General features: G+C 42.4%; 1 protein-coding gene across 1 annotated transcript in view; it reads right to left on the bottom strand.

Moving 5' to 3' along the window:
• SLC30A4 (solute carrier family 30 member 4) overlaps positions 1 to 14024 on the bottom strand; it is a 44344-nt gene that overhangs the window by 4085 nt on the left and 26235 nt on the right. The window contains exon 6 of the mRNA XM_044279610.1: positions 11706 to 11840. Within this exon, the coding sequence (XP_044135545.1) occupies positions 11706 to 11840 (135 nt within the window). The remainder of the gene's footprint in view (positions 1 to 11705; positions 11841 to 14024) is intronic.

Genomic DNA, 14024 nt, shown 5'->3' with positions numbered 1-14024 from the left:
GCATTTGACCAAGATATTTCTCTCACCCAGCATGGGTATATGTAAAATGACACCCCAAAACACATTGCCCAACTTCTCCTGAGTACGGCGATACCACATGTGTGACACTTTTTTGCAGCCTAGATGCGCAAAGCGGCCCAAATTCCTTTTAGGAGGGCATTTTTAGACATTTGGATCCCAGACTTCTTCTCACGCTTTAGGGCCCCTAAAATGCCAGGGCAGTATAAATACCCCACATGTGACCCCATTTTGGAAAGAAGACACCCCAAGGTATCCAATGAGGGGAATGGCGAGTTCATAGAATTTTTTTTTTTTTGGCACAAGTTAGCGGAAATTGGATTTTCTTTTTCTATTTTCTCACAAAGTCTCCCTTTCCGCTAACTTGGGACAAAAATTTTAATCTTTCATGGACTTAATATGCCCCTCACGGCATACCTTGGGGAGTCTTCTTTCCGAAATGGGGTCACATGTGGGGTATTTATACTGCCCTGGCATTTTAGGGGCCCTAAAGCGTGAGAAGAAGTCTGGAATATAAATGTCTAAAAAAATTTACGCATTTGGATTCCGTGAGGGGTATGGTGAGTTCATGTGAGATTTTATTTTTTGACACAAGTTAGTGGAATATGAGACTTTGTAAGAAAAATAAAATGAAAATATCTATTTCCGCTAACTTGTGCCAAAAAAAATAATAATGTCTAAATGGAGCCTTACAGGGGGTGATTAATGACAGGGGGGTGATCAGGGAGTCTGTATGGGGTGATTACCCCCCTGTCAGGCTCCATTCAGACGTCCGTATGTGTTTTGCAGATCCGATCCATGTATCCGTGGATCCGTAAAAAACATACGGACGTCTGAATGGAGCCTTACAGGGGGGTGATCAGGGAGTCTGTATGAGGCGATCACCCCCCTGTAAGGCTCCATTCAGACGTCCGTATGTGTTTTGCGGATCCGATCCATGTATCCGTAAAAAACATACGAACTTCTGAACGGAGCCTGACAGGGGGGTGATCAGGGGTTCATAAGGGGTTAATAAGTGACGGGGAGGGGGGGGGTGTAGTGTAGTGGTGTTTTGTGGTATTTTACACAGCTACCTGTGTCTTCTGGTGGTCGATCCAAACAAAAAGGGACCACCAGAGGACCAGGTATATTAGACGCTGTTATCAAAACAGCATCTAATATACCTGTTAGGGGTTAAAAAATAAATAAATAAATAAAAAAAATCGCATCTCCAGCCTGCCAGCGAACGATCGCCGCTGCCAGGCTGGAGATCCTGTCTCTTACCTTCCGTTCCTGTGCGCGCGTTCACAGGACGTCTCGGCTCTCGCGAGATGACGCGCTGGCGCGTCACTCTGCGCAGAGCTGCCGCCTCCGGACCGCGGATCTGCGTTAGGCGGTTAAACCGGTCAAGCATTGACTTATAGGATAGTTACCTTACATCTGGTAGCATCAGAGGTTCAGCTCTTTACTTTTTGAAAGAAATATACAAGACAAAAATCTTCTAGAATGTCGCACCAACTGGTTGGAAAATAAAAATAAACGAGGGTTTGCCACAGATTTCACTCTTTGCATTACAAAAGTCGAAATCTGCAACAAATTCCCATGCTTTGAATTTTAACCAACACTGCCTTTCAAGTTCTGTGGATTTCCTTACAGGAAATGTCCACAGGGTGTGAATGATATTTCTGAAATTCTCACCTACTCTGCTGCTACTATAAACGCTGTAGCTTTTCCACACACAATTTTGCTGCAGAAAATCAGCAGTGTATATGCCACATGTGGAAGTACTCTTACAGGCTATGTACACCTTCTGAGGCAATTTTTGTTTGATTGCATTTTAAGCTAAAAATCATATTGTCGATTGGCTCAATATTTTTAATAAAGGCCAGTCTGTCACAAAGGGTTAACTGTTTGACTGGTACCTTTACTTTGTGCCAGTCATCTAAGGCTACTTTCACACCTGCCTTAGGTGCGGATCCATCTGGTAACTGTACAGACGGATCCGCACGTATAATGCAAATGCTTGTATCCGTTCACATTACCATAAACAAAACAAAACTCATCTCATTTTTTTTCATGATAATGCAAACAGATCAGTTTTGACTTACACTGAAAGTCAATGGGATGCGGATCCGTTTTCAATTGCACCATATTGTGTCAGTGAAAACTGATCCGTCCCCATTGACTTACGTTGTAAGTCAGGACGGATCCGTTTGGCTCAGTTTCCTCAGACGGACACCAAAACACTGCAAGCAGCGTTTTGCTGTCCGCTTCCAGACCGGAATGGAGGCAAACTGATGCATTTTGAACGGATCCTTATCCATTCTGAATGCATTGGGGCTAAACTGATCCGTTTAGGGCCGCTTGTGAGAGCCTTGAAACTGATCTCGCAAGCAGACCCAGAAAGTAGCCTAATAACCCTCATCTCTAAACTACTGAGAGGTCATAAACACTTATTTAATCCACATTCTTATCAGTAAGATACTTGTCATCTCCAACACTCCCATAGAGAAAAAATGCAGCAGCTGGGAGCACGCTCAACCTGCTGGTCCATCAGAACGGAGGAACGTATCCCCTATCCTGAGGATGAAAGATAACTTATTAACTTTGCACAACCCCTTTAAAGCAGACAATGCAGTTTTCCATTCAATAAGTACACTCAGATCTTGAAAATAGTAACTGAGCCAGTTGCCAGGGACTTCTCATATGTCCTTGCAGGTTGACAAATCAGACAAGGATGTATCTCATATGTCCATGGTACTAAAGGATGGATCTCGGGATGTGTAGGAGCTAGACATATCAGTCTGGGCTTAAAGCACTCAATTTGAGCTTTAAAACAAGACCAGAATCCCCGAAGTTGTACATGGTTGTCAACAGCACGTCAAGGCAACTGCAATCATCATATGGTGGGATTTCAGGGAATATACAGGCTTTTGGGGTGCACTTTTCATGAAGCGTAATCCTTGTATTCTATTGGCTGTTATTATTATTATTTTTTTTAAACCACATTTTTTATCTTTTTAATTCTAGTAACTTTATGAAGAGCATGCATATAGGCTTCAGTGTCATGTGCAAACTCAGTACATGTTGAACTTTTATTTTTAGGAGATGTGGTGCATATAACTTTCTATTTGGGTAACACTTTCACACGTAGAGCTGTAAAATGCCCAAGCACCCCTGGCAGGAAAAGGATTAATGGATTATAACATTTTGTAACTTTTTAATTAAAGAGAACTTGTTAGTAGGATCAACTGTATTAAACCAGACTTACCACCCCATAGGTTTGACCATGCTGATTGAAATGATACCTGGTTGGCATCTATTTTGCCATTCCAGTTAAAACAGCTTTATTAGATATGCAAGTAAGGACATCAGTGCACCAAGGAGCAGGCCCTATCCCCTTCAGTATACCTCTACTCTTCCATTTTCCCTCCTTCTGCTTGCCTGACAGGACCAGACAACAGTGTTCTCTCACCTGACCCTGTAGTAGCGCATCTGTACAGTGCACAACAATTTTGTCCGTATGTGCAGAACATCAGGCTCATCTAAATAGATGTTTTTTAACACAAGCTCAAAAAAAAAAAAAAAATTGTGGCATATAGCTCTCTATTACAGACCCAGGAGAGAGAACGGCAATGCCTGGCCTGAACAGTCAAGGAGAGGGGATCCATTCCTTGATGCACGGAAGATGAAATTTGCATATAGAAGAAAAATTTGGATTACACTTACCAGTAAATAATTTTCTTTGAGCCCATGACAGACCTCCACCTTCTATTTGGGACAGGAAACAGGAACCAGAAGTGCTTAAAAAGGAGGAAAAACCTTCCCATATCCCCAAGAACAAAGGCATCATATGTCCCCTTTTCAAAATTAATAATTAACATATTTTTGGGCCATGAAGCAGAAATTGATCTAGTAGAATCTGCTACGAACCAAAACCTGAAAGGAAGAATCTACCCTACAATGAATATGCTTGACAAATGGCCTGTTTGATCCATCTAGGTATTGAGAGGAAACTGATTTCCCGTGCCTAGCCCCATGGAACTGCAGCAAAAGCTGAGAAGATTCCTGTATAACTTACAAATATTGAAAACATCTCCGGAAATCTAGACAATTAAAATCTGCTTCTTTCTAATTTCTCAGGGACGGACAAAGGGATAGTAAGTAACTACCTCTTGGAAATGGTGTAAACTAAAGGACACCCTGGGGGGGGGGGAAATACTATTTTCCAGGATTACCACACAAGGAGGATCTATCGAGAAAATAGTATCTCACTGAAAGGAAAGCAAAATCTTTTTGATAGGTTCAAAAAAGAGTCGTATGTAAGGATGAGCTCTGTGCTGGAGCGAGCAGACTCACTGCTCTAATGAGTCTTTGAATCCAGGAATGCTCTGCTTAGCCAGAGTTCACACTTCAGTTATTTGGTCGGTCATTTCCATCAGTTATTGTGAGCCATAAAGCCTTCAAATAGATCAGGTATAATGGAAAGTTTTGCACCTGTTTGGCTCAAAATAACTTATGGAAATAACTAACCAAATAACTGAAGTGTGAACCCAGTCTAAGCAAAAGTCAAACAGGGCACTCAAAGCTTAAACCTAAACCTTACAGGGTATATACACCTTTGGAGGCAATTTTTATGATTGCATTTTACTCATGTTTGGCTAAAAATAATATTTTCAATTCGCCTTTATTAAAAATATTGAGCCACTGTCACAAAGGGTTAACTGTTTTTCTAACTGCACTGGTACTTTCACTATCACTTTGTGCTGGCCATCTAATAACCCTAATCTCTAAACTACTGAGAGGTCATAAACACTTATCTTACCGATAAGAATGTGGCTTAGATAAGAACTGAGCTATAATGAGTGTTTAGAAGGTCAGAGAACAGAGATAAGAAGTCCATCTGCTCCCAGATGATGGCAGGAACAGAAAATCCACAGGCTGCTACTAGAGCATCTCAGCTATGTACAAAAAAAAAAAAAAAAAAAAAAAAAAAAGGGATTCTATATTTTTAATAAAGACCAATAGGAAAAAGCATTTTTAGCTCAAAATGCAATAATTAAAAAAAAAAAAGCCCCCCAAAAAGGTGTGTACATAGCCTTTAAGGGTACTAGTCCTAAGGCTCCTATTCGATCTATCCTGTAAGAAACTCAATAAGAGGGATATCCGTATTAGCCAACACATCTACTGGCCTAACAAACCAAAACTCATTAACTCCACCCAACATGTCGTTTAATTTGGGGGGGGGGGGGGGGGGGTGATTGATTTTCAGTCAGATCCCCGAGTCCAGGGACTGCTGACATCTGTCCCACTCTGCCAAAATCTGAAGTTGTAATTCTCTTGTATGATACTGTCACGGTAGGTGAGGGAAGGGAAGCAAACCAAACACAACAAAATTACGGTAAGCAAAACAGCAGGCTGGGCCCCACAGCTAGGGAACAGGGAAAGGTCACCTCCTGACAATCCCTGAGCCTTTCCCTGACTGCTATCAACATAAACAAATCTCAATGGTAGAAGTGTTCATGCACACCAACCTAAGCCCTGCTGCAACTGACACAAACCCTCAGCTAGGGAGCAGGCGAAAAGACAACCGGTTCCTTGCAGAAGATGAAGGAACCAGCATCTACCTAAGGCCAAGCCAGAACAAACAGGAGGACTTAACTAAAGACAAACTGGGAGCAGAAGATCCACCAAAACACCAGCAGAGAACTCCAGGAGAAACTAAACTGCAGGTATAAATAGCATCACTAACTAATGAGCAGAACCTGTGAGGGGGTGGGATCCCGCCCAAAGTCACAACAAAGCAATCTGTCGGATAAATCTCCTCAGATCACTCACAGGGCAGGGCGTGACAGATACTGAGGCCATTTCACATTCTTGAACAGACTAACAGAGCCTTTTGGTGGGCAAGAAAACACCACCCCCAGAAACTAACATTGACTTGGGAATAAGTTGGACTTTAGCTAAGACTTTGTTTACCCAGGCTATCTTCTGTCGAAGTCTTTGCTCCAGTTTGCCACCAAAAGGATATAGTCCAGGAAAGGAACGATCACTACATCTCTCTCTCTCCTGGACATGGGGCATCATCTCTGCTACAACCTTGGTAAAGACTCTCAGAGCCTGTGACAGACTAGAAGGGAGGGCACAAAACTGAAGGTGAAGAACTCTGTCTCTCAACTGAACCGCTGCTCACAGAAATTTCCGGCTGGCCAAAGTATTGGCATATGATAATATGCATCTCGCAAATCCATAGTCACCATAAAAACACCCTTGAAACACTCTTGAGGGAATGGATTTCAGCCAAAAACTTTTGTACACCAGACTCTGTGCTCCAAGCACTTCAGATTTAGTATAATTTGAAACCTACCCAATTTCTTTTTTATATTTTTCTTTTCCTCTATAATACTCTCTTACGATGAAAGTTTTCAGCCCTCCTGCAGATCCTAAGGGATCATTAACATTACCGTAGGCTGCCAGTGCCCATATTGATGCAAGTGGGTCTGCAAGATACGGCGTGGAGCGGAGGAATGGATCAGAAGCACTACAAAACGCTTCCATGGGCTTTTAGGTTTGTGCCTCTGCACCACAAAAAAATAGGACATATCCTATCTTTTGCCGTATATTGCGGATCACAGACCCATACAAGTCATTGAGTCCATACCGCAATACAGGATTCACACGCCCATTGCCCATTCATTGTGGACCGCAATTTGTGGTCTGCAGTCGTATGAATGTGCCCCAATAGTATGGAATCCCTTTTTTCTTATCCAAAGCTTTCTCCAGTCATTCATCAAGCATCAATAAAAATTCACCTCGACATGGGAAGGCACATAACTTAGCTTTAGACCCAGCATCACTATTCCAACTCCTAAGCCAAAGGGCCCTATATGGCAAATTAACCACTTCAACCCCGCTAGCTGAAACCCCTTTAATGACCAGGCCACTTTCTACACTTCTGCACTACACTACTTTCACCGTTTATCGCTCGGTCATGCAATTTACCACCCAAATGAATTTTACCTCCTTTTCTTCTCACTAATAGAGCTTTCATTTGGAGGTATTTCATTGCTGCTGACATTTTTACTTTTTTTGTTATTAATCGAAACGTAACGATTTTTTTGCAAAAAAATGACTTTTCACTTTCAGCTGTAAAATTTTGCAAAAAAAACGACATCCATATATAAATTTTTCGCTAAATTTATTGTTCTACATGTCTTTGATAAAATAAAATAAAAATGTTTGGGTGAAAAAAAAATTTTTGGGGTAAAAGTTATAGCGTTTACAAACTATGGTACAAAAATGTGAATTTCCGCTTTTTGAAGCAGCTCTGACTTTCTGAGCACCTGTCATGTTTCCTGAGGTTCTACAATGCCCAGACAGTAGAAAAACCCCACAAATGACCCCATTTCGGAAAGTAGACACCCTATGGTATTCGCTGATGGTCATAGTGAGTTCATAGAACTTTTTATTTTTTGTCACAAGTTAGCGGAAAATGATGATGATTTTTTTTTCTTACAAAGTCTCATATTCCACTAACTTGCGACAAAAAAAAAAAAAATTCTAGGAACTCGCCATGCCCCTCAGGTCTTCTTTCCTATCTTGGCAAAAGACAACTTTTCCCATTTTATTTTATACAAAGTTGGCATTTGGCAAGATATTTATCTCACCCAGCATGGGTATATGTAAAATGACACCCCAAAACACATTGCCCAACTTCTCCTGAGTACGGCGATACCAGATGTGTGACACTTTTTTGCAGCCAAGGTGGGCAAAGGGGCACACATTCCAAAGTGCACCTTTTTTTACACATTTTGATTGCAAAGTACTTCTCACACATATGGGCCCCTAAATTGCCAGGGCAGTATAACTACCCCACAAGTGACCCCATTTTGTTTGAAATCTCTTTTTATTGAGCAGAGAAACAAAGATCATCGGATAATACAAGCGCAATAAAGCGAGCATCACATCACAATCATGTTCAAGTACAAAGCATCAAAGGCATCGCCTAACAATACAAGCTAGGATGCGATCACCGCTTGTCTAGGGCTAAAAGGCCCTGAAAGCGATCGATCTTACAGAACACATAAACATCAGGAACGTTAGGGAAAAACAGGGCCCAAACGTTGTGTCAACCCTAAGCATCGTGCAAATTGCTCAAGTGACCCCATTTTGGAAAGAAGACACCCCAAGGTATTCCCTGAGGGGCATGGCGAGTTCCTAGAATTTTTTATTTTTTTGTCACAAGTTAGTGGAATATGAGACTTTGTAAGGAAAAAAAAAAAAAAATCATCATTTTCCGCTAACTTGTGACAGAAAATAAAAAAATTCTAGGAACTCGCCATGCCCCTCACGGAATACCTTGGGGTGTCTTCTTTCCAAAATGGGGTCACTTGTGGGGTAGTTATACTGCCCTGGCAATTTAGGGGCCCATATGTGTGAGAAGTAGTTTGAAATCAAAATGTGTAAAAAATGCCCTGTGAAATCCTAAAGGTGCTCTTTGGAATGTGTGCCCCTTTGCCCACCTAGGCGGCAAAAAAGTGTCACACATCTGGTATCGCCGTACTCAGGAGAAGTTAGGGAATGTGTTTTGGGGTGTCATTTTACATATACCCATGCTGGGTGAGAGAAATATCTTGGCAAAAGACAACTTTTCCCATTTTTTTTTATACAAAGTTGGCATTTGACCAAGATATTTATCTCACCCAGCATGGGTATATGTAAAATGACACCCCAAAACACATTCCCCAACTTCTCCTGAGTACGGCGATACCAGATGTGTGACACTTTTTTGCAGCCTAGATGCGCAAAGCGGCCCAAATTCCTTTTAGGAGGGCATTTTTAGACATTTAGATCCCAGACTTCTTCTCACGCTTTCGGGCCCCTATAAAGCCAGGGCAGTATAAATACCCAACATGTGACCCCATTTTGGAAAGAAGACACCCCAAGGTATTCAATGGAGGGGCATGGAGAGTTCATAGAATTTTTTTTTTTTGGCACAAGTTAGCGGAAATTGATTTTTTTATTTTTTTTATTTTCTCACAAAGTCTCCCTTTCCGCTAACTTGGGACAAAAATTTCAATCTTTCATGGACTCAATATGCCCCTCACGGAATACCTTGGGGTGTCTTCTTTCCAAAATGGGGTCACTTGTGGGGTATTTATACTGCCCTGGCATTTTAGGGGCCCTAAAGCGTGAGAAGAAGTCTGGAATATAAAGGTCTAAAAAATTTTACGCATTTGGATTCCGTGAGGGGTATGGTGAGTTCATGTGAGATTTTATTTTTTGACACAAGTTAGTGGAATATGAGACTTAGTAAGAAAAAAAACTAACAAAAAAAAAATTTCCGCTAACTTGGGCCCAAAAAAAATGTCTGAATGGAGCCTTACAGGGGGTGATCAATGACAGGGGGGTGATCAGGGAGTCTATATGGGGTGATCACCCCCCTGTCATTTATCACCCCCCCTGTAAGGCTCCATTCAGACGTCTGTATGATTTTTACGGATCCACGGATCGGATCCGCAAAACGCATACGGACGTCTGAATGGAGCCTTACAGGGGGGTGATCAATGACAGGGGGTGATCAGGGAATCTATATGGGTGATCACCCGCCTGTCATTGATCACCCCCCTGTAAGGCTGCATTCAGACGTCCGTATGCGTTTTGCGGATCCGATCCATGTATCCGTAAAAATCATACGGACATCTGAATGGAGCCTTACAGGGGGGTGATCAATGACAGGGGGGGTGATCAATGACAGGGAAGTGATCAGGGAATCTATATGGGTGATCACCCGCCTGTCATTGATCACCCCCCTGTAAGGCTCCATTCAGACGTCCGTATGTGTTTTGCGGATCCGATCCATGTATCCGTGGATCCGTAAAAATCATAGGGACGTCTGAACGGAGCCTGACGGGGGGGGGGGGGGGGGGGGGGGTGATCATGGGTTAATAAGTGACAGGAGGGGGGGGGGGGGGGGGGGTGTAGTGTAGTGTGGTGTTTGGTGCGACTTTACTGAGCTACCTGTGTCCTCTGGTGGTCGATCCAAACAAAAGGGACCACCAGAGGACCAGGTAGCAGGTATATTAGACGCTGTTATCAAAACAGCGTCTAATATACCTGTTAGGGGTTAAAAAAAAAAACCAAACACATCTCCTGCCTGCCAGCGAGCGATCGCCGCTGGCAGGCTGGAGATCCACTCGCTTACCTTCAGTTCCTGTGAGCGCGCGCGCCTGTGTGCGCGCGTTCACAGGAAATCTCGGCCCTCGCGAGATGACGCGTATATGCGTCACTCTGCGCAGGGCTGCCGCCTCTGGACCACACATCTGTGTTAGGCGGTCTGGAGGCGGTTAAAAAGAGCTGCCGCTCTGGTCGATTATCGCAGATAGGCCTAATGCACACGACCGTTCCATTGTAGAAATGCCTATTCTTGTCCGCAAAACTGACAAGAATAGGACATGCTATTTTTATTTTATTTTTTTGCGGGGCCACGGAACGGAGCAATGGATGCGGACAGCACACAGAGTGCTGTCTGCATCTTTTGCGGCCCCATTGAAGTGAATGGTTCCCCTCCCCCCTCTCCTTTGAGGCCTAAATAATAAATCCTAAAACTCATTCAATAAATCAGTTACAGAACAACAACAGGATCAAAATTCCTCTTACCCTACCTGGGTAGCAAAGTCGCATTGGTGGTAGACTACCACGAGATGTGTTCCACAGGGCAGCAAGCCCTTCCTTCAGCGCACATAGGCAAGGGAAGAGACCAGTGAATAGGAAGGGGGAAAGTGAGCACCATACTTGGGCCGCCCAGGGCAACCATCTATACCTAATGGTGTCTCCACATATCTTCCACACAACGATTCTCATTCCACCTGTCACTAGAACGGGAAACAAAACTGTGGCTATGGGAGGGTGTTCCCTCCTTTAAAGGGAACCTGTCACCAGTTTTATGGTGTCCTAACTAAGGGCAACATAAATAAGTGACTGATTCGCTTAGCAAAATGCTGGGTCACTTTCTTTAATTGGCCCAGTCAATCTGCCAACATCTTGTATTGAAAAGCTCCAGTTGATAATGACGAGTCATGAATATTCATGAGCTCCTGACTCTCCCCGCCTGCCTGCTGCTGATTGACAGTTATTTTCCATATGAATCAGCAGCAGGTGGGCAGGGGAGTGGCTATAGCTCTGAATTAAATATACGCTGGACTCAATGACATCACGCTAACCTCGAATCAGCTCATTAGCATGCGGCATCTTTGTGTGTATATTATGAGGTAACCATCTGTCACATCAGTAAGTGAATACATTTAAGGTACTTTTTAGTAGTTAATGATTGTATATAATTAGTTAGATTATAATCAAATATCCACATGACAGGTTCCCTTTAAGCAACTCTGGTTTCTATTTCCTGTCCAAAGGAGGAGGAGGTCTCTCCAGGAGTGCAGTCATAAGGCAAAGGGAAAAAACTCACAGCAGAATAGCTTTTCGCAGTCCAAGTATTGTTAATCAACCCCCATCAGTCAGTATGCCATGTATAATAGGGTTGATACTGCTGACAAATCCTCTTTAAACTAATTATTTTCTGAAACTGAAATTCTACTTCAGGTGGAGATACAGATTAGTGAGGTTTTACCAGATATACTTTCTTCTATTGATGCATTGCTTTGTATATGGCGCTTAATAGTGCTGTCCCGTGCTAGGAATGTACTTACTGAGCTGTAAACGGATTATGGCAGTGGACTTTCCTGTTGTCAGGGACCAGACATTAAGGTCTTCTACTGAATGCACATCATCTATTTTCATCAAGTCGTCTTTAATTTGATCCACATTAAGGTGTTTTGGAACGCCTGGAAGAAATTATTCAAGCCCAACAGTCACTCTTTGTCTTTAAGCCAATTTCACAAGCATTCAGTTTGTTCAAGATTCCTGGCATCATCGCTCATGCATGTCAACGCTCAGTGGCAATGAATAGTGATTACGAGATGTTCAAAGGGATTTTCTGGGAGTTTTGAACATTAGCATTAACAGTATGAAATGATAATTAATACTCACCTACTAAATTCCCCACTTCTCCAGTACTTCCTGAAACCACTGCAGCCAATCAATGACCAGTGTTTGGCTACAGCAGTCACATGGATGTTTACTTGTCCTGCTGTTATGACATCATTTACAAAGACCACTAGAGACCTCCTGAGTGTCAGTGCTGTTGCAGTGGGAGATTTAACAGGTAAGTACTGTGTTTTTTTTTTATTATTAGATTTTCAAGATAAATACAGCCCATATAAACTGTATCTCGCAGTACAGGATAGATATACAACACTTCACTATGACAGAGAGAGAAAGAGAAAGAAAGAAAGAGATAGATAGATCTCTATCTCTTATGTATTATATAATATACTAGCAGAAGTACCCGGCTTCACACGGGTATATTTCATTTTCTCTTTCCGTGCGACGTAAAAAGATAGACAGTTTCCCCCATAACAGTGACCTCCACAGTGGCCTCCCCTTTAACAGTGACCTTCACAGTACCCGTCCCTTTAAGCAGTAAGCAAAAATGGCTGGGTTGTTATGGAAACCTGGAGTAAAAATGTGTTTATGGCAGTTGGGATTTGAAGAGAAAGAATTGTATTAGCTAATGTGGGTCATTTTTTGGGAATATCTCAGGAACGGTACGTCCTAGAGAGCCGAGACCCAGTCTAAAACCTTCCCGGACACCTGATGTACCTGTGTGCCAAATTTGGTAAAGATCGGTTTAGTAGTTAGGATGCGCATAAAAGAACAGACAAACATATACACATTGTGTATATATATTATTATATTACACACACTTAGAAAAAGAGAGCAGCACTCCAGTATAGGATAAAACAAAATCCTAAAGATTTATTCACCCAAAATGTGGCAACGTTTCGGTTCTACAATTCAAGGCTCAAGCAAGAAAGGCTCAATTGTAGAGCTGAAACATTGCCACATTTTAGGTGAATAAATATTTTGGATTTTGTTTTATCCTATACTGGAGTGCTGCTCTCTTTTCTACATGTGACTATTGGGTAAGCTTTACCTTAGAACGTGCACCTGGTTGTTTCAAAGTACATTGAATTAAAAGTTACTTTTATTTAACCAGCAAGTAATTTGACGGGAAATGACATGGGTGTCTCCCAAAAGATAAGACTATGTACAAGAGGCATTAATAGCAATGCGCTTGAAATCTTTCAGGTTGGAGGGTCTTCTTGCCATCACCCTGATCTTTAGCTCTCTCCACAGATTCTCAATTGGATTGAAGTCTGGACTCTGGCTGGGCCACTCCAAAACGTTAATGTTGTTGTCTGCTAACCATTTCTTCACTACTTTTGCTGTGCGTTTTGGGTCATTGTCCTGCTGAAATGTCCACTGGTGCCCAAAGCCAAGTTTCTCTACAGACTGCCTGATGTGGTCATTAAGAATCCTCATGTATTGCTCCTTTTTCATGGTGCCGTTTACGGTGATTAGGTTCCCAGGTCCATTGGCTGAAAAAACACCCCAAAGCATTAGGTTCCCACCACCATGTTTGTCAGTGGGGATGGTGTTCTTTGGGTTGAAGGCTTATCCTTTTTACACCAAATGAAGGAAACATCATTGTGACCAAACAATTCAATTTTTGTTTCATCTGACCATAACAAAGATTACCAGAAGTAGTCTTCTTTGTCCAGATGAGCTTTTGCAAAGGCCAAGCGAGCTTTTGTGTGCCTTATCTGGAGAAGTGGCATCCTCCTTGGTCTGCATTGTGCAGTGTCCGTTGGATTGTCTGCCTTGAGACATTGCCACCAGCAGAGCCCAGATTCACCAGGATGGCCTTTGTGGTGATCCTTGGATTCTTTTTCACCTAACTATCCTCCAGGCCAGAACACTTTGGCTTCCGACCAAGTCCTCTGAGATTTTCCACAGTGCGGAACATCTTGTATTTTTTGCTCAAATGTAAATAAAAGCTGAGAAAAGTTTTTTTTTCTCCCCACAATAATGCCTCTTGTGCATAGTCTTATCTTTTGAGAGACACC

This window comes from Bufo gargarizans, chromosome 2 (assembly GCF_014858855.1).
Source record: "Bufo gargarizans isolate SCDJY-AF-19 chromosome 2, ASM1485885v1, whole genome shotgun sequence".
In the NCBI taxonomy this organism is placed as follows: Eukaryota; Metazoa; Chordata; class Amphibia; order Anura; family Bufonidae; genus Bufo; species Bufo gargarizans.
This window is presented reverse-complemented; position numbering and strand designations above follow the sequence as displayed.